Raw genomic sequence first — 21,581 nt, 5'->3', positions numbered from 1 at the left:
TAAATGTACAAATCAATCAGTCAGCATTGGTTCTGTTACTGCTCTTTGTGAAAATGCACCCAAAGCCTCATTTAGTGGAGACACCCACAGAACACCAGATATTTTTTCTTAGGTGAGATTTGAATTGTTGCTGTGTATGCTTTATTTTATTCATTTTTCTTACATTTTTATCTCATATTTTTCCTACAAGGAGCTGCAGATGGCACAAAGAGTTCTGCATTTCTCTATACTACCCTCACAAGAACCCTGTGGGGTAGGTTAGGCTGAAAGACAGTGACTGGGCCAAGGTCCTTTGTACCATGGTAGTTTCAAATTAGTGCTATAAGGTTGTTGTTGTGGTGGTGGTGGTGGTGATTATTATTTATTGAATTTTTATCCCACTTTTTTTCTCCAAGTTGCTCAAGGTGACTTAAAAGATTCTCTCCTTCCTCGTTTACTCCAAACAACAACAACGCTGTGAAGTAGATTAAACTGAGAGGCAGTGACTGGTCTCCTACATCCTAGTCTGACACTCTGACCCAGAATTTCCCAAACTGTGTGTTGTGACACGTTAGTGTGTCAGCTGCAGTGTGTCTGTGAATGTTCCCTGTGCTCCTCCCAGGGATGGAAAGGGGTTAGTTTAACCTCTGGTTTGCTGGTAAAACTGAATTAGGGAAATGTAAAAGGACCCCTGACCGTTAGGTCCAGTAGCGGACGACTCTGGGGTTGCGGCGCTCATCTCGCTTTATTGGCCGAGGGAGCCGGTGTACCACTTCCGGGTCATGTGGCCAGCATGACTAAGCCGCTTCTGGCGAAACCAGAGCAGCACACGGAAACGCCGTTTACTTTCCCGCCGGAGCGATACCTATATATCTACTTGCACTTTGATGTGCTTTCGAACTGCTAGGTTGGCAGGAGCAGGGACCGAGCAACGGGAGCTCACCCCGTTGCGGGGATTCGAACCTTCTGATCAGCAAGTCCTAGGCTCAGTGGTTTAACCCACCGCGCCACCCGCGTCTGAATTACTGAATTACTGTATCACAAAATGATACATGTCTAAAAATTGTGTCACCAATATGAAAAGTTTGGAAAGCACTGCTCTAACCACTACACAACACTACCTCTCTTTTATTGTTTAATTGGACAGTTTGTTTTGGTAAGCTGCATTTGGGTCTTTTGAAATAGAAAAGTGAAATATAAATGCTTATCTATCCCTTATATAAGCAGTAGGTCACCCACTGTGTTTTGCAGGAGAATTTCTTCTTCAAGCCCCCATTATATCCGAAGCCTCCTCCACAGTAACTGGGGAGCACTGCCTTTGGTGTGGCTGCTCTTGTTCTGTAGAACAGCATTCCTGTTGAGATCTGACAGGCACCCACTCTCTGTACTTTCTGGAAACAATTTAAGACATATATATCTCAGCAAACCTCTTCCAGCTGGGTGAAAAAGAGTCTGCCTTGGGTGAACATTTTTGATTTCTGTTAAACTTCTTTTCAGTTGTTGTTGTATTGTTTTTAAAACCTCTTAGGTGTTGTATGGTATGCTTGTAAATCGCCTTGGGACATAAATTAGTAAGTAACAATATAATGCATTCATTAAATAACTGGTGATTGGCAGTGGTGGAATCAAAATGTACTGGTTCTCCAGGAAACCTGATCTGGCTGCACTAATGAGCTTCATTACCTGCTTTGTGGTTGAAAATAAACATCTGTATCTATAAAAAAATTCCTTCCAGTAGCACCTTAAAGACCAACTGAGTTAGTTCTAGGTATGAGCTTTCGTGTGCATGCACACTTCTTCAGATACACTGAAACAGAAGTCACCGGACCTTTCTATATAGTGAGAAGGTGGGGAGGGGTATTACTCAGAAGGGTGGTGGGAATGGGTGATTGGCAGATAGCTGCGATGAGCCTGTTGACGACTCTTAACGACTGCAATAGGTCTAACAGGAAAAAGCAAGGGGTGAGAAGGTGAAAAATGGCTTTGTCATGTATAATGAGATAAGAATCCAATGTCTTTATTCAAACCAGGTCTCTCCATAGTTTTAAGTTTGGTGATAAGTTGCAATTCAGCAGCTTCTCTTTCCAGTCTATTTCTGAAATTCCTTTGTAATAGAACAGCTACTTTGAGATCTTGTATAGAATGTCCTGGGAGATTGAAGTGTTCTCCTACTGGTTTTTCTGTCTTGTGGTTCCTGATGTCGGATTTATGTCCATTTATTCTTTGGCGTAAGGTCTGGCCTGTTTGTCCAATATAGAGAGCTGAAGGACACTGTTGGCATTTTATGGCATACACAATGTTAGACGATGAGCAATTAAATAGTCCCGAGATGGTATGTGTGATGTTGTTGGGGCCAGTAATGGTGTTGTCCGGGTGTATGTGGCAGCAAAGTTGGCATCTGGGTTTATTGCAGGCTCTGGTGCCAGTGTCCGTTACCAGACTTAACACGGACACTGGCACCAGAGCCTGCAATAAACCCAGATGCCAACTTTGCTGCCACATACACCCGGACAACACCATTACTGGCCCCAACAACATCACACATACCATCTCGGGACTATTTAATTGCTCATCGTCTAACATTGTGTATGCCATAAAATGCCAACAGTGTCCTTCAGCTCTCTATATTGGACAAACAGGCCAGACCTTACGCCAAAGAATAAATGGACATAAATCCGACATCAGGAACCACAAGACAGAAAAACCAGTAGGAGAACACTTCAATCTCCCAGGACATTCTATACAAGATCTCAAAGTAGCTGTTCTATTACAAAGGAATTTCAGAAATAGACTGGAAAGAGAAGCTGCTGAATTGCAACTTATCACCAAACTTAAAACTATGGAGAGACCTGGTTTGAATAAAGACATTGGATTCTTATCTCATTATACATGACAAAGCCATTTTTCACCTTCTCACCCCTTGCTTTTTCCTGTTAGACCTATTGCAGTCGTTAAGAGTCGTCAACAGGCTCATCGCAGCTATCTGCCAATCACCCATTCCCACCACCCTTCTGAGTAATACCCCTCCCCACCTTCTCACTATATAGAAAGGTCCGGTGACTTCTGTTTCAGTGTATCTGAAGAAGTGTGCATGCACACGAAAGCTCATACCTAGAACTAACTCAGTTGGTCTTTAAGGTGCTACTGGAAGGAATTTTTTTATTTTGTTTTGACCATGACAGACCAACACGGCTACCTATCTGTATCTGTATCTATAGCTATAGTTATAGCTATCATCTGTCTGCCGCAGCAGTACAACAAATGATCCTTTGCCTCTCCTGCTAGGATAGTTAGAGCGCTAGACTAGGACCTGGCAAACCTGGGTTCAAATCCCCACTCAGCCATAAAGCTCACTGTATGACATTGGGGCAGTTGCTGTGGCTCAGTGGCGTAGCGCAGGGGGTGCCGGCCGCACCGGGCGCAACATCTGGGGGGGGCGCTCGCCGCCTCCGGAGTCGCCGAAGAGCCTCGGGCGCAGGCTATAGCAGAGCCCCATGTCTTGCGGAACCGACGAGCTGTGCGCGCGTCCGGGCTGAAGGCGTCCGGCAGGCAGCGACTCTCAGCGCTCGCCGCAGTCCCCGCGCGTCAGGGCCGCGGAGGGCGCGCCAGGCAGCCCCTCCTCACAGCCCCGCCGCCGCCGCTGCTGCAGCTGCTGGACCATGTTGCATTTTCCTCGCCTCTCTGCCCTCCTCCTCCTGGGCAAGCGGCGTCGTTTGCGCGGCAGCGCCAGTGGCAACTCGCCTCAGATCACCTGACATGGACCCGCCGCCGCCGCCGTGGTTACCTTACCGTAAATACCCCAGCCCAGGCAGCAGCAAGAAGAAGCTGGCAGTGGCGGCAGGTTAGGGGTTAGGGGCGCAAATTACTTGCCTTGCCCCGGGTTAGGGGGCGCAAATTACTTGCCTTGCCCCGGGTGCTGACAACCCACGCTACGCCACTGCTGTGGCTCAGTCTCACAGGGTTGTTATGAGGATGGAAATGGGGAGGTGGAAAACCATGTACACCCCCTTGTGCTCTTTCCTAGAGTCCTTCCCCCATCAAAGACAAGAAAGCATGAAATTTCTCTCCCAACTTCTGCCCCAGCCGTGTCCTGTATAACTGCAAGAGTTACTCCTTTAGATCATACCACCTGGATGTAAACCAAAATCCTCCTCAAGAGGATCATGTGCTCCCCAGTTGTTCCTGGAGGACAGCTGTTCCCAGCTGCAAACACGTTACCCAAACCAGGAATAATACTCAGTCCTTTTAAGACCAAAAATGCTCCTCGCGCCTAATTGTTATAAACATGCTTTCCCCAGCCAACATTTCATAGATGTGACCCGTATTTTCCATAGGTTAAGGCAAAAGTGTGCGCTCGGTGTGTGAAGCTTGGAGGAAAGCTAATACCTGTGATAGAAGTCGAAGCAGCTGGTTTGCAACGACACAGCGGCCACCCCTCCTGTCCCCCAGCAGCTGTCAGAAATGGCTTTGTGGGTCCTGAAATCTGATCAAAAGTCATTTATCCTGGTGGAGAGTGCCTGTGCCCTTTTTTCAGGGCAATCAGTGGGTAGCATTGAGAAGGTGGTGAGTGGGGCTTGCTGGCATAAACCATCCCAAACTCTAAAGCTGCATCTCTTCTTGGGTTCCTTATATGATTCCCAAGTACAAGTGTCCCTTGTGTATGACGCCTTTGCTGCTAAATAGCATTGATTTTTCCTGAGAGCCTGTCTAGCCATGAAGAGCTTAGTTTTGGCATCAGATTTCACTTGGCTATCATTTGGCATGGGATGTGAGTCTGTTGGGGCAAATGGGGCACTTCCCCGCCAACCTTCTTTCTTTCCTACAATGTGTATTGTGTACACATTGTGTACACCTGGCTGTCAGCTTCCTCCCCCAGTTTCAGTGCTGCCCTTGCAGAACACAGGTGGTAGGAAGATGGGAACAAAAGTAAGGAATAAAAAGCACTTGCTGGATCAGGCCAATGGCCCATCTAGTCCAGAACCCTGTTCCTACCATGACCAAATGGATGCCCTAGTGGGGAGTCCAAAAGCAGGACCTGAGTCCACCCCCCTACTTGTGATGCTCAGCAGCTGTATGCAGAGGCAAACTGCCTACAACACTGTGTTGGCATCTGTCTGTCTTGAGAGACAATGGAGTGTGCCTCTGGGTCTGAAGCTAAACCTCTCTCTGCAGAGACTAGTAACTTCTGCCTGCTGCATTATTTTTGCTGTGGTAGCAGCACCAAAGTGACCTCCCTGAGGTGCCAGCCTGGGCAGTGTGTATGGAGGTCCTGGGCTGCCCAGACAACAAGATCCCCCTCTCAGTCTCGCTGATGTGGTCCAAAGGAAAGCAGAGGAATATGTTTGGCACCAGCTGGGCTGCAGAAGTTGCCGGAAGGAAGTCTAGAAGACAACACCATCCAACCATCTTAGGGATCCCACTCCAGTTTTGTGTAGGGTTTACTCCTTAGCCTTTTCTTCTCCCAAAGATATACCGCAAAGCAGCGGGTATGGATTGTTCCTCAGGGTTCACTCCCAAAGTCTTTATCACAAATGAGTATAGCCTCCTATAGCATTGGGCCTCCTTCATCCAATCAGAGGGCCAGGTTGCTGGGTCTGGGGGAGCCTCCATTTTAACATCCCACAGTGCTTTCAGCATCACTCTGGGGGATTATGGGAAATTTACATGGTTGCTTGGGAGTGGCTGTAGCTGGGGATTGAACCTTAGGCCTTCTGCATGCAAAGTAGTTGCCCTTCCATTAAGCTTTGGCCTTTCTTATAACTGAGTGGCACAAGAGAGAGTCAAGGATACTCCATCCCTTCCTATTTATTCCCAACAATAAGAAGGTGGGTTGTCTCCAACCAAGGTTTACTCAGAGTAGACCTGTTAAAATTAATGGCCCTGCATTAGCCACATTCATTAATTTAACAGGTCTGCTCTGAGTTGGACTAGCCTCAGGCATAATCCCCTGAGCATGAATGTGCATCCCAAAGTATATTATTTGCTGTGTTTATTTTGCCCATGTTATAATCCCTTTTTAACCTTTAGTTTTTAAACTGGTTTGGTGTGAAAATTCTTGTTTGTTTGTTTGTTTGTTTGTTTGTTTGTTTGTTTGTTTGTTTGTTTAAAAAACTGATAAATCCTTTGGGTGGGCATGTTCTCTCCACCCCCCTTTACTTTTCAAATACATTCTGTTTTTAAAAAATAAATGTAGTCTATAAACTGGTACAGAAGTTCGGAATCCTCCTGCTAGCACTGCTGTTGCACCTTTGGCATTCAGGGACGCCAGCTCCCCTTTTTCCCTTGGGGCAGGGGAATTACATGTTAGAGGAAGAACCTTTTTATTTATTTTAAGGTGTACTTTGACTAAATTCTTTAATTTCGCCAGCTGTCAAGGTGGTGTTAAGTAAAATGGGTTTGAACCGCTGTAGTTTTTGTGTCCCAGACTAGATGTCAAGGCCTTTTTGCCATCACTGGAAATTCTGTCAGTCTGGATTTACTATCGGTTTCCCACAGCTGAATTCTTAAGCAGGGTGATTTAACACCTTGGCTCTCCGTCAACCGGTTCTGGCATTTATTTGAATGCATTACGCCACTGGTTTCCATAAACTCTTTTCCCCCTCCCTTGCTTTCTTCCTTTTTTTTAAAAAAAAGGTTCAAATAAATGACTGTTTATTTTCACGGAAACCATCTGTATTTCTGCAGAGAGCGACAGATAAACTGTACGTAAAATGCGGTAATGTCGCTGCCACGCAGGTTAAGAGAAAACAGATTGGATGGCAAACTCGCATGGTGGGGAGCAAAGGGGGTTTGTTTGAATCCTTTTATAAACATCTTAAGATGTGATGGTTGAATTTGCACACACACATCACGTTAAAACAATGAGGGCTGCAGTGTTTGACTTAATAGGTTAGAATAATTGTTTTATTTTTACTTGGCTAAAAAATATTCCACACCCACCCTGCTTAAACAAACAGCAGATCAAAATGCATCTGTTCCAATTGTTTTTATTTAGAGCTTCGTTTGCCTTACTCTTCAGCCAGAAGGGATGCCTAGAGCCTGCTTATGAAAATCAGAAACAGGGCAGTTCCCTGCCCCTCAGACTTTACAATCTAAACGACACAGCATAAAAGGATGAGGGCTTGGTAGGAAGGAGGAATAAAGCAAACTCAAGTCCCAGTTCTTAGTTGCCAAATGCAGCTACTGTAGTCATGGAGCTGGGTGTAAGCATTAATGGAATGGACTGTTGCTTACTTTCCCTCTGGCCCTAGTGATGGTTACTGAAGGGATGGGGGCTTTCAGCTGGAGCAGTATGAAAGCACGATGGAGGGTGTATATATATTTGTGCATGCATCTTTGTGTGTCTCTCACAGACAAGTTTATAAAAACTACAGAAGGCGAACAAGAGGCATTACCTTTTTTCTCTCTCCCTTAAGTTGCAATGCCACTTTTCAGGTGATGCCTGTCTATGATGCACACATGCGTAACCTAACCTGAAAGCAAAGGAGGTTCCCTGTTTATCAATATGAAAACCTAATCACTAGATTAATTAGCTAACAATGCAATCTTATTCATGTCTGCTTGAGTTCAGTGGGGCCTGGTCCCAAATGTGTGTGTGTGTGTGTGTGTGTGTGTGTGCATGCGTGCGTGCCCAGGTGCAGTCCCCCCACTGCCCTGAGAGCCAGACCTAAGGATTAAGCAAGAGACACAACAACATCTTTTTGGGATTAAAACTTTATTGAATTGCAGATGTAGGAAACCTTGGCATAGGCATTGGGTGTGTTTCCCTCTCAGCCCTCTACTGGGGATCTGAGGCAAGTCAGGGTTGAATGGGAATATGGGGCCACTGCAAAACGTGCATTTACACAACTGGTTCCCTCCCGCGTAGCTGGGGGGAGTTCTATGGCCCACTTGTTGTACACTTGTGGATAGAGACTCCCCTCAAGACCCCTCTAATGGGGTACCATGATATCACTACTGCAGAAGGGGTGATTCGCCGCTTCAGCCCTTTTCAGTTGTTAGACTAAAGGATTCCACTCAATGCCTAAAATCGCCACTCGAGACTATGAAATCAAGGAAATGTTACCTTGAAGGCATTCTAACACAAAGAGGCGAAGCATCCAGATAACGCATTCTGATTTGGCCAACTGCTTGGTTTTGATTCTTACCACTGCCTGGTTGTCAGACCAGAAACAAACCTTGGTGTTCTTGAACTGGTGGCCCCAGATGCATAGTGCAACTAAAATTGGAAAAAAAAACTTGAGGAAAAGTTAAGTCATGTGTGATGCCTGTGGAGTGCCAGGATGCTGGCCACGGGCAAGCACACCAGTAGACTCCGAAGTAAACCCAAAGCCACAGCGACAAGAGGCATCAGAGTGTACTTGCAGCTCGTCTTTGGTGACTAACAACTCCTGCCAAAATGAGACTCTTGCCTCCAGTGGTAATACTGGGTTGGGGGGGGGATGCTGAGCTCTTGCCTCCAGTGGTAATACTGGGGTTGGGGGGTGCTTCCTTCCCACCGTTAATGCCCTATTCTTGATCTTTTTTGCCACTTGCACGGCTCAGCTTGGCTGGGAGCCCCCTTTGCCGTACCCTTACATGTGTGGGGTGGAGAAATAAGTTCCTGGTGTTCAGTTGTACTGGCAGGCGGCATGCTGGTACTTCAAGGAGCGTGAGAGGTTGATAGCGAGTTTCTGGCTGGTTGGTTGGTTGGTTGGATGGTTGGATGGGTTGTTGTTGTTGTTGTTGGCTGTTTATATTATTACTGGACAGAACTGTAAAGAACTAGGGAGTGATAAGGAGTTATCACTCCCTAGTTCTAAGAGTTATAAGGAGAAACCACAGAGCCACAAAGGATAATTGTGCACTTAGGAAAAGCTGCAAAATAAAACAGAATGCTGTTACCACATGGGCTTTTCCACAATCAGATTGCCAAGGGAGTTTGAGGCCACTTCAGTAACCAACCGAGACGCCCAGCCCCACACGGGGAGAAAACGCTGCCAGGATATACAGTATCGAGGCAAAGCCCAAGAGCCCCCTTTGGCCAATTATCCCATGAACAATTAAATAGCTCAGAATTAATTGCACACAAAGCACTCAGTTTAAGTTACATTACTCAATTCATTCAGAATATATATGCAAAGGTTTTGGGGTTGTTGTTGTTATTGTTGTTGTTGTTGTTGTTGTTGTTGTTGTTATTATTATTATTATTATTATTTCTTATTTTTATGGCCACCAACACATAGATATATAGATATAGATATATATACCAACATATGTGCATACTACATACACATGCACATAAGTACACATGCACACACACATGTATGCATATATGCACACCACATATGTAAACATATACACATGCAAAACATGCACACCCAGATGCACACATGCACACTACACACACCTGCATACATACATAATCTGTGACATGATGAATTGACATACCAAAGGAGTCTAGCATCAGTGTGGGAAAGAACCCTGAGTCATATATTCCAACCCCCCCCCCCAGCATGCAGGAATGTGCACCGGTCCTAAATGGGGACTGAAACCTGCAGCCATATGCATGGGGAATACTATCCACTCCTTAAATGCCCTACCTAAAAGCCTTTGCCCTCTCTGAGAACTGAATGCTGTTTCAAACATGGGGCAGTCAGCCCATTAATATGCCCTTTCCAGTACTAATAAAAAGTTATTATCTTGGTTTATGTTTATGTTTAAGAGGGAAGAACCGTTTCAGAGTTTTGGTTATTTGACTACAAACATTTAGGAATTGTTTTGTAGGGAACCATGTGCGAAAACTGCTTATAGGATCAGTTTACCAGAAGTGTTTTCATGTTCAAGGAATACAGCGAGTGGAGGTTTGCAGTGAGTTCTGAGGCAGTAAAATTGGGGTAGTTATTTATGCTGCTTCACTAGGGGGACAGAAGCAAAAGACAACTCTCAGAACCCAACCTGCTTACAATCAAGAACACCAGCATGGGTGAGATTAGGGAAAGCTGGAAATGGGGGAGAGGTGTAGGCAAGGGAAGTGAATGTAGTCAAGTGCAGCTGAATGCACTTAATGTTCTTTTTTTAAAAAAAAAAAAAAAAAACCAAAAACTTCATATAGCCTTTATGTCTAATTAAAACACAATTATCACCATCGTAAATGTCAGGGCTGAGCCACAGGCAGCAATCAGAGGGGAGCCAGGAGCTGAGAATTAGGAATTGTGCCAGGGGCTCCGAGGCAGAAGGACAAGAGCCAGGAGTCAGGAGCCAAAGGACGCAGAGAAACGGACCAGAGCCAAGAAGTCCATTATTCCTTAGGCAAAGTCCCAGCCCAAACAGGAAACATTTTATAGCCCTTCCTAAGTAGGGGAGCCCAATGACCGTCCTGAGGCTGAACACACTTCCCTGCCCATGAAGGTCCTCCAAATAATAGCTCTGGAAGCTCATCGCATCCGGGGGGGGGGGGGCAGGCAGCCAGGCTCAGAGCCCCACATGTCTGTTCTAGCCCCATGAGAGTAACAACAGAAGAACAAAAGAAGGACTGGGGGTGCCTCTGCTACCCAGCAGGGAGAAAGCCCACTTCAATGGAGAGATTTAAACTTTTACTGGCAAATAATATTATTTCCCAACCAGAAGAGCAGGGGAGGGGAACTTTCAACATGTCAAGTGTGGAAGGCTGCCTTCTGTTTCATATGTGTGTTTTAATGTGTTGAGTATAGGATTGATTGATTTGGGGTTTGGTCTGGAGTGGTTGTTGTTTGTATGCATGGCAATAACTTCTCCTCCTCTGACTTCTGTCCTTGCCTTGGATCTGGTTGGGAGCATGTGGACTTCCCTTCAGCTCTGTGCAACTCATGGAGACTTTTCAAGTCCTGAGCTTCTGTATAAAAACACTTTGCAAGGCAGCAGCTACAGGATACAAAAGACCTCAGGGAGCAGTATTGGAGAGTGTGGATGTGTGCGCACGTGGGTGTGTCAACCTGCAATGTTTATTATTTGGGACTGGACCATCTCTGATTCTGCTAGACCTGATCAGTGATAGCTTCTCCCTTAAGAACATATGAAAAGCTTGCTGGTTCAGGTCAGTGGTCCATCTTTACTCACAGTAGCCACCCAGATGCCTCTGGGAAACCCTCAAGTAGGACTGTGGCATAGCTATCGTGGCTACTTGCCATTGATAGCTTTGTCCTCCATAGATTTGTCCAATCCTCTTTTAAAGCCATCCAAGTTAGTGGCCATCACTGCCTCCTCTGGGAGCAAGTTCTATGGTTTTAACCCTGCATTGTGTGAAGAAGCGTAGACCAAACAACCAAATCTGATGGATGGCACTTAACCCAGAACAGAATAAGAAATCAAGAAGTGTAAAGGGATGGCCTGTTTGCCTCATTCAGCAACAAGTGGCCCATGTGTGCAGGTACAGCAGACCTGGAAGCCTTACAGCAGGTAGCACCATGGATTGGCTGGCTCTCTGAGTCACCTGATCCTCATTTCCCACCCCACCCCCAATGAGAGGAAGAAGCTGAGCAGATGGATGAATTCTGGCTTTCACCTCTCTCACTTTCCTATAGCCCTTAAATTGCACTGAGCTGTTGTCATTTTTCTTTTTTGAAAAAAGCTGTATATAAATATTTTAAATAAACAAAAGGGCTTGCGCCAGTTCCAAGCCAAACCACAGAAGCTGATTTCCCCCTGAAAGTTCTCTATAAAAATTTGCTTTCTATCTGATAAAGAACTGGGCTACTTTTAGCTTTAAGGCTTCCCTGGCTTTTCCTTCCTCCTTTTTCAGAGAGGAAAGAAAATCTACTTTAGTATGGACATAGGAAGCAGTTTGACATAGGAAGTCAAACTATTGGTTCACCCACTCTGACTGGCAGTGACTAGAAACGTTAGAAGACAGCAATTTCCATTCTGACTTGTATATGTCAATGTCAGCACTGTTTCCATTCAGTTTCCATGATATATTATGTTTTTCATTTCAGTGACCACTATTATGCTGCTAATGTTGTTGTTTATTTTTATTATTTTTATTTAATTCATTACCTTCCCTTTACCATAAGATCCCAGTGCAGATTACGATAATTTAAAATACAACTTTTTTTTAAAAAAAAATAACAATTGCAAAAAAAAAAATAGGGAGGAGGGGATACAGTCACAACAAACAAGGTGTATGCTTAATTTAACATAAGTAGTTTTGTAAGCTACATCATTACATAAGACTTACATTCATTTCAGTGTCAAGGAAATGTCAGAACAATGAAGAAGAAGACACCTTCATTAATTGCATAGCTTTTGCAGATTTAAACAGCGACAACAGTGTGCTTGAGGGTTTTCACAGGCATCTGGGTGGTCACTGTGAGAACAGGATGTTGGACCAGATGGGCCATAGACCTGATCCAGCAGGCTTTTCCTTGTGTTTTTATGTTCTTCTAGCCAGTGGTTTAACACATTGCAGAAGTTGGACTAGATGACCCTTCCAACTCTACAGTCCAGAGTCTATAAAACAAACATATCGTTAAAGCGCAAACAAAAAACACAAAGCAACAATATAAAACCACATAAAAGCAAATGAAACAGAAAACCAGAGGATGCAAACACTTAAAAGAGGGCCTAATCATATGGTTCAGGAAGGTCCTGGGCAAAAACATATGTCTTTATTAGATGTCTGAAGCAAGAAGTGGTTGCTACCTACCAGAGGGGAGGGTATTGTGCAGTATAGGGGCAACAGCAGACAATGCCCGTTTCTGGGTCAACCCCCCCCCCATGAAATGTTGCTGGGTTCAGTACCATGAGTAGAATTTCCCCCAAACAATCTAAGTGATCTTACAGATTTGTACAGGGGCAGGCAGTCTTTCTGGTAACACAATTCCGAGAAAGCTTACAGCTTTACAGATTGGCAGAATAAATCTGAAGATACTGTTCCTGAAACTGAGACCATGCAGTTCAGGCAGACCCAACAGCTAAGTATCCACATCAAAGGAGTAATAATATTTTTTCCACTCTAAAGTGTTTTGGAACGCTTACGCATGTTCATTTCAGTAGACACACAATCTACGACGAATTCACGTAAAGCATCCTTTTTCCATGCTGGCTTCTCAGGATCAAACTTAGTGTCCTCCCTGGCAAACAACAATTTATTCCACATCTTTGTTTAAAAACAACTCATCAGTACCAAAAAAGGAAGGTATCTTTCTGTAATTTTGACCCAATTCACAGCTTTCTCTTTCTTGCAGCCTTAAAAAAAAAAAATAGGGGAGGGGGGGAAAACCTGTTTATAGCATTTGCTTCTCTCATTTTCCTGAAGGTGGGGGGAAGGAAAAAGAACAGTTTTCGAGGTTTATTGTTGCAGCTTCATCTTCCTTGACCTATGCATTCTTCATTGCTATTGAAAGTTAATGGGGGCACAATTGCATTCCCAAACATTGGGGCTGTGAAAGTAGCCCGGGCCCAAACTTACTTGATCTCTGGTGATCGGTTCAATTTAGTGACCATTTTTAGCCATTAGGGTCCAGGCAGAGTGATGGTGATTTGGCGGAGGCCCAGTGTCTCTGGGAAAATTGGCTCTTTGATAAGAGTCCTGTTATCAGAGGGGGATACTTTCTCATTTACATTTAGATGAGTATTGATTATTTATTTACTCTGAGAAGTGAGATTCGTTCCCAATCTTATCTCTCCTCGTCTCTGCTTGTCAGCAGAAAGAGAGATAGAGCTCCCTGACATCAGCCCCCGAGATAACAGCACTTTCTTAGCAGAGATAAAAGTTGGAATTGGGCCTTTTTCTCGCCTTGACTGAAAGGATAAGTTTTAAAAATTAGAACTGATGGGTCAGGCTTTCAAAAGCCTTTCTGAAGGCTTTTGCAATTTAACTGGCCAGCGGGATGGCTCAGTATAATAGGGTCCAGCTTTTCACTCTTTTGTTGAGGGAATTGTTTAATTTGGTTATACATCTCGTCATCTGGGGGTGGAGGGGCCTTTTTTTTTCCTTTTTAGCAGGGTGCAGCATAAGAAGGCAGAATTGTTAACCTTCGCAGGTCACATTCAGTTTTGTTTTGTTTTTTAATTTTGAAACCAGCTGCTAGAAGGGAAATGTTTAAGCAGTAGGTCAGGGGGAAAAAACCTGTGAAATGGGGGGGGGCAGTGAGGGAGGTGTGGATTGTTTACCAAACACATTCTAGTGTTAGCAGCCCCACATATGTGACTGCTTGTGGCTGAAGTGCATCATCTGTGGAGGTTGTGCCCAACTAAGCACTATTCTGAGTAGACCTACTAGAATCAATTGACCTATTAGTCGTGTGCTACAACTTTGTTTCCAGGCTTAATGCAAAGATCAGGTTTTGACCTACAAAGCCTTATATGGCTCAGAACCCGGGTGCCGCAAGGACTGCCTCTCCCCACATAAATCCACCCAGACCCTGGGATGACCATTTGAGGCCTGTCTTCATGTGTCTCCTCCATGGGAGGTTTAGAGACTGGCAACACAAGATTGTGTCTTTTCATTTGTGGAATGCTGTCCCCAAGAAGGCACACCTGGCACCATCTTTATTTTTTGGCACCAGACTTTCAGCCCTGAATCTGAACTGGGGCACAGTCTGTAAGCCCTGCCTTTTCTCTGTTAGATACGTGGTTTTATACTTTTGCTAGACTTGTTCTTAACTGGTTTTTATGTAAGTCATTTTGTGTCACTCTGCTACAGAAGTGACTAACAGATAAAGTAATAATTTCAGCTGGCCTCCTCTCAGTAGGACTGGCATTGGGTACAACCCAGGGAGTCTCTCCCAGTGCTACATGAAGATGCCAGGGATTGAACCCAGGACTTTTGCAACTAAACCGCGGCTGCAACCTCACACCATTTAGGTTTTTCCCCAGGCTGAGTACATGCCTTCCAGCAGAGTTAAATAAAGGGAAATTACATAATCAGTTATAAATGGGTGATCCCGTACACACACCCCAGTGGCCTCTGGGTAATCAGGGCATGAAGACACCAGTGCTTTCCCCAGCAAGTATTTTTTTGTGGGTAGACTTTTTGTGGGTAGACTTCAGAGGAAGCTAGAGCTTCTGTTTAGGTGTTGTGGTCAATAGTCATGGATTGACTTCTCTTCCATGAATTTGTATATTATATGTAGCACCTCCTTTCCCCCACCCCTTTCCAGAAGCAGCCAATGTTCCTGTTTTCATACTAACACACTTTTTCCTCTTGCTGGTAGTTCATTGGTTTGCTTTTAAAAAAAGATAAGTTTACTATATTTTATCGTGATCATTATTTGTTTGATGTTTATTTTGTATGCTGCTTTGCAAAGTCAGTGTTGGAAGGCATTATAAAAAATCTTAACAACAATAACAATAGCCACCATTGGAAGTCACTTCTAGGAATCCCCCTTTGCTTTTTGATTAATCTAGGAACTCTCCCATTGTCACAGTGTGCCTTCCTAAAACCATCACTCCTGTTCCGTTTTCATTTCCCATGAAGAATCATAGAATCATAGCAGTGGCGTAGCGTGGGTTGTCAGCACCCAGGGCAAGGCAAGTAATTTGCGCCCCCTAACCCTGAGTGAGCCAGGTAGGGGCAGAGAGCTGCGAGTGCGAGCGCCCCCCCCCCCATGTTGCGGCCGGTGCGGCCGGCCCCCCCTGCACCCCCCACGCTACGCCACTGAATCATAGAATTGTAAGGACCACAAGAGCCATCTAGTCCAACCCCCTGTAATGCAGGAATCTTTTGCTCAATGTGGGGCTCGAACCCACAACCCCGAGATTAAAAGTTTCATGCTGTACTCACTGAACTACCAGCTCCTTCCCATCACCATCTGCAGTAACCAGATGTTGCTGGATTCTCATCTCCCAACATCCCTGGCCATTGGCTAGGCTAGCTGGGGCTAATGGGTGTTGTAGACCAGCAACATCTGGAGGGCCACAAGATCCTTCATCCGTAATCTAAAAAGTGGTATTCTCTATTTCATGCAAGAGACAGAAGGGGATGCCTCTTGGATTAGGGCTGAGAAACACATAGCCCTTCTAGATCTTGTTTGGACTCTAGCTCTCAACAGCCCCTGTCACTGTGGCTAAAGCTGCAGAAATATATATTCAACAGCTAGCATATCTGTGTCCCATTTCCCCTGGTTACTAAGTCTAGAATTTGCAAATGAGCTGTTGTAATGAAACAACTCAGACTGTGAGCTTCTAGATGAGCTGTAGGCTCCACCCATTCGTGTGTGTCCTTCCTTTCCCCCTCATCCATACAACGTTCACCAGAAACAACTTCTGTCCCAAATGTTCTCCATGCTAAATCTGGAGTTCGCCTCTCCTCAGAAAACCCAAAAAGGACATTTTCCATGTATACCTTTGTTCATTGTTGTTTCAGTGGGGGAGTTTTTGGTGTGGAGCAGTTTCTACAGAGGAGGGTTGCTTGAAACAGCGAACAGTGGAAAACAGGGAGAATGGACATGGAAGCTCCAGGTTAAAATCACACCCAGATATATGCCACTTTATGTATGGATTGCTGGGGCAAATGTCAAATGTATACCAGCTCTTGGTTTTAAGACTACTCCTTTTCCTTGTGTGTTTGTTCCCATAATTAGGGATGGAAAGGAAAACCCATCCCTTAGCCTTTCTTGCAGGTAGCTTCCTTTGGTTGAATTGTAATCTGTTTTATACTTTTCAACTATCTTTTTTATAGATAAAAAGCACCCATATTCTTAAAAGTTTCGGAGGCATACCAATTGATTTTAAAGACAATCCATTAATTGATCAAAAGGCAGACCATTAATCAACACAACGGTTTCCAAGCCGTTGTGTCATTAATGGGTGCCAGCAGCAAATTTCTAAGCAAATGTGGCAACTGGGATCTTTCCAGCCACGGGTGCCAAGAGCGGGGGCTGTTCTCAGTTCTGAGGATTGTTTTACACAGGGCTGCTCAGTTCTTAATCCACGTCTGACAATACACACACGCACACAGTTTCCATTTTAGCGTCTGCTTTTGGCACTCATGGCGATGCCTTTTTTGTTCTTTTTTTTAAAAAAGCTATCATGGATAAAATGTGTTTTTCCTTATTTGACACAACTTATTCCCCCCCCCCCCCATTTGTTCCTTTCCTAGCTTGTGAGCTTTGGGTTTATCACAGACACGCACACAGGGGTGTTTTCTTTTTTTAAAAAAGATGAGCTAGTGCTTTCCACTTTGTTCTGGGATGCTTTGTGTTTCTTTTTGTGTGAAAGTGGTTTTGTTTTGTTTTTATTTTGCTTTGTTCTCTCACCTCTCCTATCCCTCTTTGTGTGTGCGTGTGCATTCACGTGCGCCTTTTTCCCTTTCCTTTCCTTTCCTTTCCTTTCCTTTCCCTTCCTTTCCTTCTTTTTTTTTTTTTTTCTAGTTGCTTGTTTCTCAGAGTGCAATTGGTTTCCTAAATGCCTGGAACCAGCTACATGTGCCATTTCTGATTGCACCAGCCACAAGGGGACTCGCTGCGCTTTCCCCCCCTGCAGCCCACAAATCGGCTGCTTTTTCTGCATCTGTTGAAGAAAGTCACAAAGAGTAGAGAGAGAGAGAGGATTCATTTTCCCCGACAAATCAATGCTGCATCAAGAGCAAACTACACTGGCACAGGGAGAGTACTCTTCACACGACTGGGGCTGGGGGGTGGGGAGGAAGGGAGATCAGGAAGGGCAGAGGAGCCATAATTGAAACCCAGCCGCCGTAAATTTTGAAATTAATTGTCTTAACACGTTCCATCTCGTAACCAATGTGATGTCCGAGGCGCCCGTTTTTGTTTTTGCCTGTGCTTTTTAAATATTTGTAAATGCTTTGCTGAGTTTGAATTATGAGAGGATTACGATGAGACACTTAACTCCCGTTCCAGAGAAAGCATTGTCTGCTCTTTTTCTCTGCTCCTTCCTCCTGCAACCCATTACAGCCACTCCACAAATTCTTAAGAGAAGGAGAAGCATTTCAGAGCCTTAAAGGAGTCAAAGTGAGAATGGTCATCACATGCCTTTGAATTAGAACAGTGTTTACCAAATCTCTGTTACTGTTTTCTGCATTAAAACTGGAGGGGTTGATTTCCAGTGTGTGTTGTAATATTTAATGACTTGCCCTCAAAGGAGATTCTTCCTTCACTGAGTTGAGGGCCTGGTTGTTGCTGATCTGGGTATTCCTGATTAGGAAGAAGCCTGCACAAAGCAGAGACTCATAAAGAGGTGCAGCAGGCAACCTCATCTGATGCTGAACATTTTCTTTATCTAGAAGAACTGAATGATCTGCTTATACTCGATGCATAGAGGTATAAGAGTTTTCTATCTTAAAGTGAAGACTTCCTGGAAGGGAAGGTAGGCCAGATCATGACTCGTGCACAGACGCAGAATGGAGCCTTTTCCCAGGGCAGGAAGGTATACATTCATATCTCGGTGCAATGTAGCAGAATTAGACGGCAGGGCATCTATGAATGGGCAGGTGCATTATGATCACAGGAATCTTTAATTATCTAATTAACTTTATGTCCCATCACACAAGTTCCCTTATGGTACACCATTTGGAATTTGCCAGATTACTAAATTCAGATCCCTCCTTGAGGCATGGAATTAGTGGGTGGGATTTTTGTTGGGGCACAAATCTATTTGCTCTACATCTACATTATTTCAGTACTAAAATGGGAACAATACTGGTCTGCCTTACACGACAGGGAGGTGTTAAGAAGTATAAATAACTAAATGTGGTCTTCACTATTTATCTGTTCAGACTCTGTCTCATCTGGAGTCCTTTAATGCTGATGTGGGGAACCATCTTCTGCCCCGAGGGTCGCAATCCCTTCTGGAAAACCTTCTGAGAGCTGCATGCCAGTGGTGGGCAGGGCCAGAGGCAGAAGTGGGCAGAGCAATCAGGATAAATTTTTATCTTTGTTCAGCAGGCTAATTTCTAAACATCCCTCTCTCTATTTCATCCATGGAAGCAAGAAGTTTCAGCAGAGTTCAAGGACATATTCTGGACAAGGAAAAATACTGTGTGAGCCAGAGCCAATGAGGTTGTGTGGCTAAGGGAGTGTGGGCATGTGGCTCGGGGAGAGTTATGAGGGCCAGATAGAGAGGCCTAGAGGGCCACAGTTGACTCTTGAGCTTGAGGTTCCCCACCCCTGCTTCAATGTTTTATTTCTCCCCTCCCTCCAAAAAAAATACCCCCTTCCCCCCTGCCCAAGCTGAAAGAAATCCTGTAAATGTATTGTCTGTTTTCAGGCCCTCAGTACCGGCTGGAGAAGCAGAACGAGCCCAACGTCCCTGTTGACTTAGACTGTACCTTGGAGAGCCAGAGCACTTTGGAATTCTGCCTCGTCCGCGAGAATAGTACGTTGTTGGCCCTTTCCCTCCCTCTCTTGCGCTCTCGTAAAAGCTGCTTAAGGTCACATTGTTTATGTCCTCTAGATCCCCCAGGCTGGGCAAGCAAAGTTGGAAGAAGATCTGGCTATTTCTTTATTTTCTTCCTTCCTCTTCCCAACCGCCCCCAAAGCCATCTTCCCTCCCTGCCAGAAAGACTTCTCTTTCCAAAACTACAGTGATTGATTTCCATACCTTTTCGGTTAAATAGTCTGCACCCTATCACTTCATGATTAATCTGTTTTCTGCTAACCTCTGTGCTTGTGAAGTTACGAGCCTGTTATGAACCTCTCCCTTTCCCTCTCCCTCTCCCTCTCTCTCCTGCCCCAGTCACCGATCTACCCTTCTGCTCCAAGAAACCTGAGCAAGGATGGCCTGGCTTGTAACAGAGGTTGACCCCTTCTTCTCAGGCTTTTACCAGCATTCCTTCTACTTTTTATTTGTTTAAAAGCATTTCTAAACCACATAATCTTTAATCTCTTAAGCCGGCCCGCCAGATCCATTGCTTATTGACCAATCAGGTCATTCTTACATACTGGGGTGGGGAACCATTTTAGCTGCATGGGCTGGATCCTTATCAAGATCAACCTTGCAGGCCAAATCTGAAAGGTGGGTGGGTGAACTAGCATTCTCAATAGTGGTTTAACTTTCAATCCCTCTTCCCAAGGGACTCTGGGAATTGTAGCTCCAGGAGGGGACTAAGGGTCTCCTAACAACTCTCAGCAGCCTTAACAAACTACAGCTCCCAGGATGCTTTTGGGGAAGCCATAACTGTTTAAAGTAGCATAAGCTTGTCTACACAAAAATGTTTTAAGCAGGCCCCAAAAAGAGTTTGGTGAAAGAGCCTGTCTGATGTCAGTAGACCATCATGGGCTGTGAAGTCCACTCCCTTGACTCAGAGATCATGAGACTTCTGAAGCTCTTTTGTAAGTGTCTCTGAGAACTTCTTGAAGCTATAAAGCATAATGTAAGTATTCTAAATAAATAAGCACACAAGTAAAGAAACAGCCCAAGCCAACTAACTTATATTTTCTAAGGATTAGATTCCAGTGAGCTTCCTTGCTTATCATATCTTTATCTCATCTTTTTTCCTCCAAGGGGCTCCAGGTGGCATTCCTGGTTCACCCCCTCATTTAATCCACACAACAACCCTATGAGGTAGGTGAGGCTGAGAGGGAGTGACTGGTCCTCAGCATCACCCAGAGAGCTTCATGGCTGAGTGGGAATTTGAACCCTGATTTCCCAGATCCAAGTCCCAGACTCTAGCCGCTATACCACACTGGCTCTCGTTTAAGAGGGCATTATCTCATAGCTCAATATGTTTGCTGCTTCTTTTCTCTTAACTCAGTATTTAAGGCATATCAAAGTGGAGGGGAAAGAAAATGTGAGGAATTGGACAGCTGTGAATGAGCTCTTCACATCCTTTGGAAGTGGCTGCAATTGCACGATACGTTTCGGTCTAATTTTAGCTGCTGTAATTAAAGTTAGTTGTTTATTCTGATAAAGGAGTTTCAGTACGAGAGTTATTTCAGATGATCCACTCACGGTACGTATGTAATGTGTGTGTGATATGTATATGTGCAATATATGATTGTGTGTGATATATGTGTGTGAGAGAGGATATCCATCCATTCTCTGCACAGAGCTGAACAGATGCTAGTGAAATGCAAGCCAAAATTCTCTTTTTCAGCCAGTGTATCATTTATATTTCAAAGGGATTAAGTTAAAAAAGAGGGCTTTGCGTTAGCACAAATACACAGCAAGATGTCTCCTTTTCCACAGAGCCCTTGCTGCTGTCAAAAGGATTAACAAAACACTTCCCATATTTGGGACTTTTGAAACATACAGTAAGACTCGTATTTGGAATGCCGTTGCCTATTTTTTCTCTCCTCTCTCTCTCTCTTTCTCTCTCTCTCTTTTACGAGGTCCCCCAACTATTCACGCTTAATTTACTTTTATACCTCCCACCCAGCTTCTGGAAAGTTCCTGGTTCTCATTTCATCGTTAGATAGTAATTAGTATTCAAGGGAAATTGGTCTTAATATATTAAAATTGGTTAAGTGCCTTTAGACCTGTACCAAAGCCAATGTCTTATTGGAAAATGTAATTGGGGACGCTGTGTATGTAATTAATTGAATTACAATTAAGAACTTTCATTAAGCAATATACTAGTACATTGAAGTAATAAGGGAATGTGGGTCTTTTTGTGGGGGTGCTGCATGGTTAACCTTGTGTTGTTATTTTCTTGGAGAAACAGGAGATTTGTTCGGTCTCTGATGCAG

General features: G+C 44.4%; 1 protein-coding gene across 10 annotated transcripts in view; it reads left to right on the top strand.

Moving 5' to 3' along the window:
• Nucleotides 1-21,581, top strand: part of MAPKAP1 (MAPK associated protein 1) — a 181,912-nt gene that overhangs the window by 106,515 nt on the left and 53,816 nt on the right. For 7 of the 10 annotated variants that reach the window (XR_014152682.1, XM_081847636.1, XM_081847638.1 and 4 more), the window contains one exon: nucleotides 19,162-19,269. The exons of the other annotated variants lie outside the window; for them this stretch is intronic. Coding sequence is in view for 6 of the 7 variants with exons in the window: in XM_081847636.1 (XP_081703762.1) it covers nucleotides 19,162-19,269 (108 nt within the window). In the remaining variant the exon portion in view is untranslated. The remainder of the gene's footprint in view (nucleotides 1-19,161; nucleotides 19,270-21,581) is intronic. 10 annotated transcript variants of the gene reach the window in all.

The sequence above is a fragment of the Podarcis erhardii genome (genome assembly GCF_964252035.2).
Source record: "Podarcis erhardii genome assembly, chromosome: Z".
Classification (NCBI taxonomy): Eukaryota; Metazoa; Chordata; class Lepidosauria; order Squamata; family Lacertidae; genus Podarcis; species Podarcis erhardii.
Note: the sequence above shows the minus strand (reverse complement) of the source record. Positions and strands in the feature narration are given on the sequence as shown.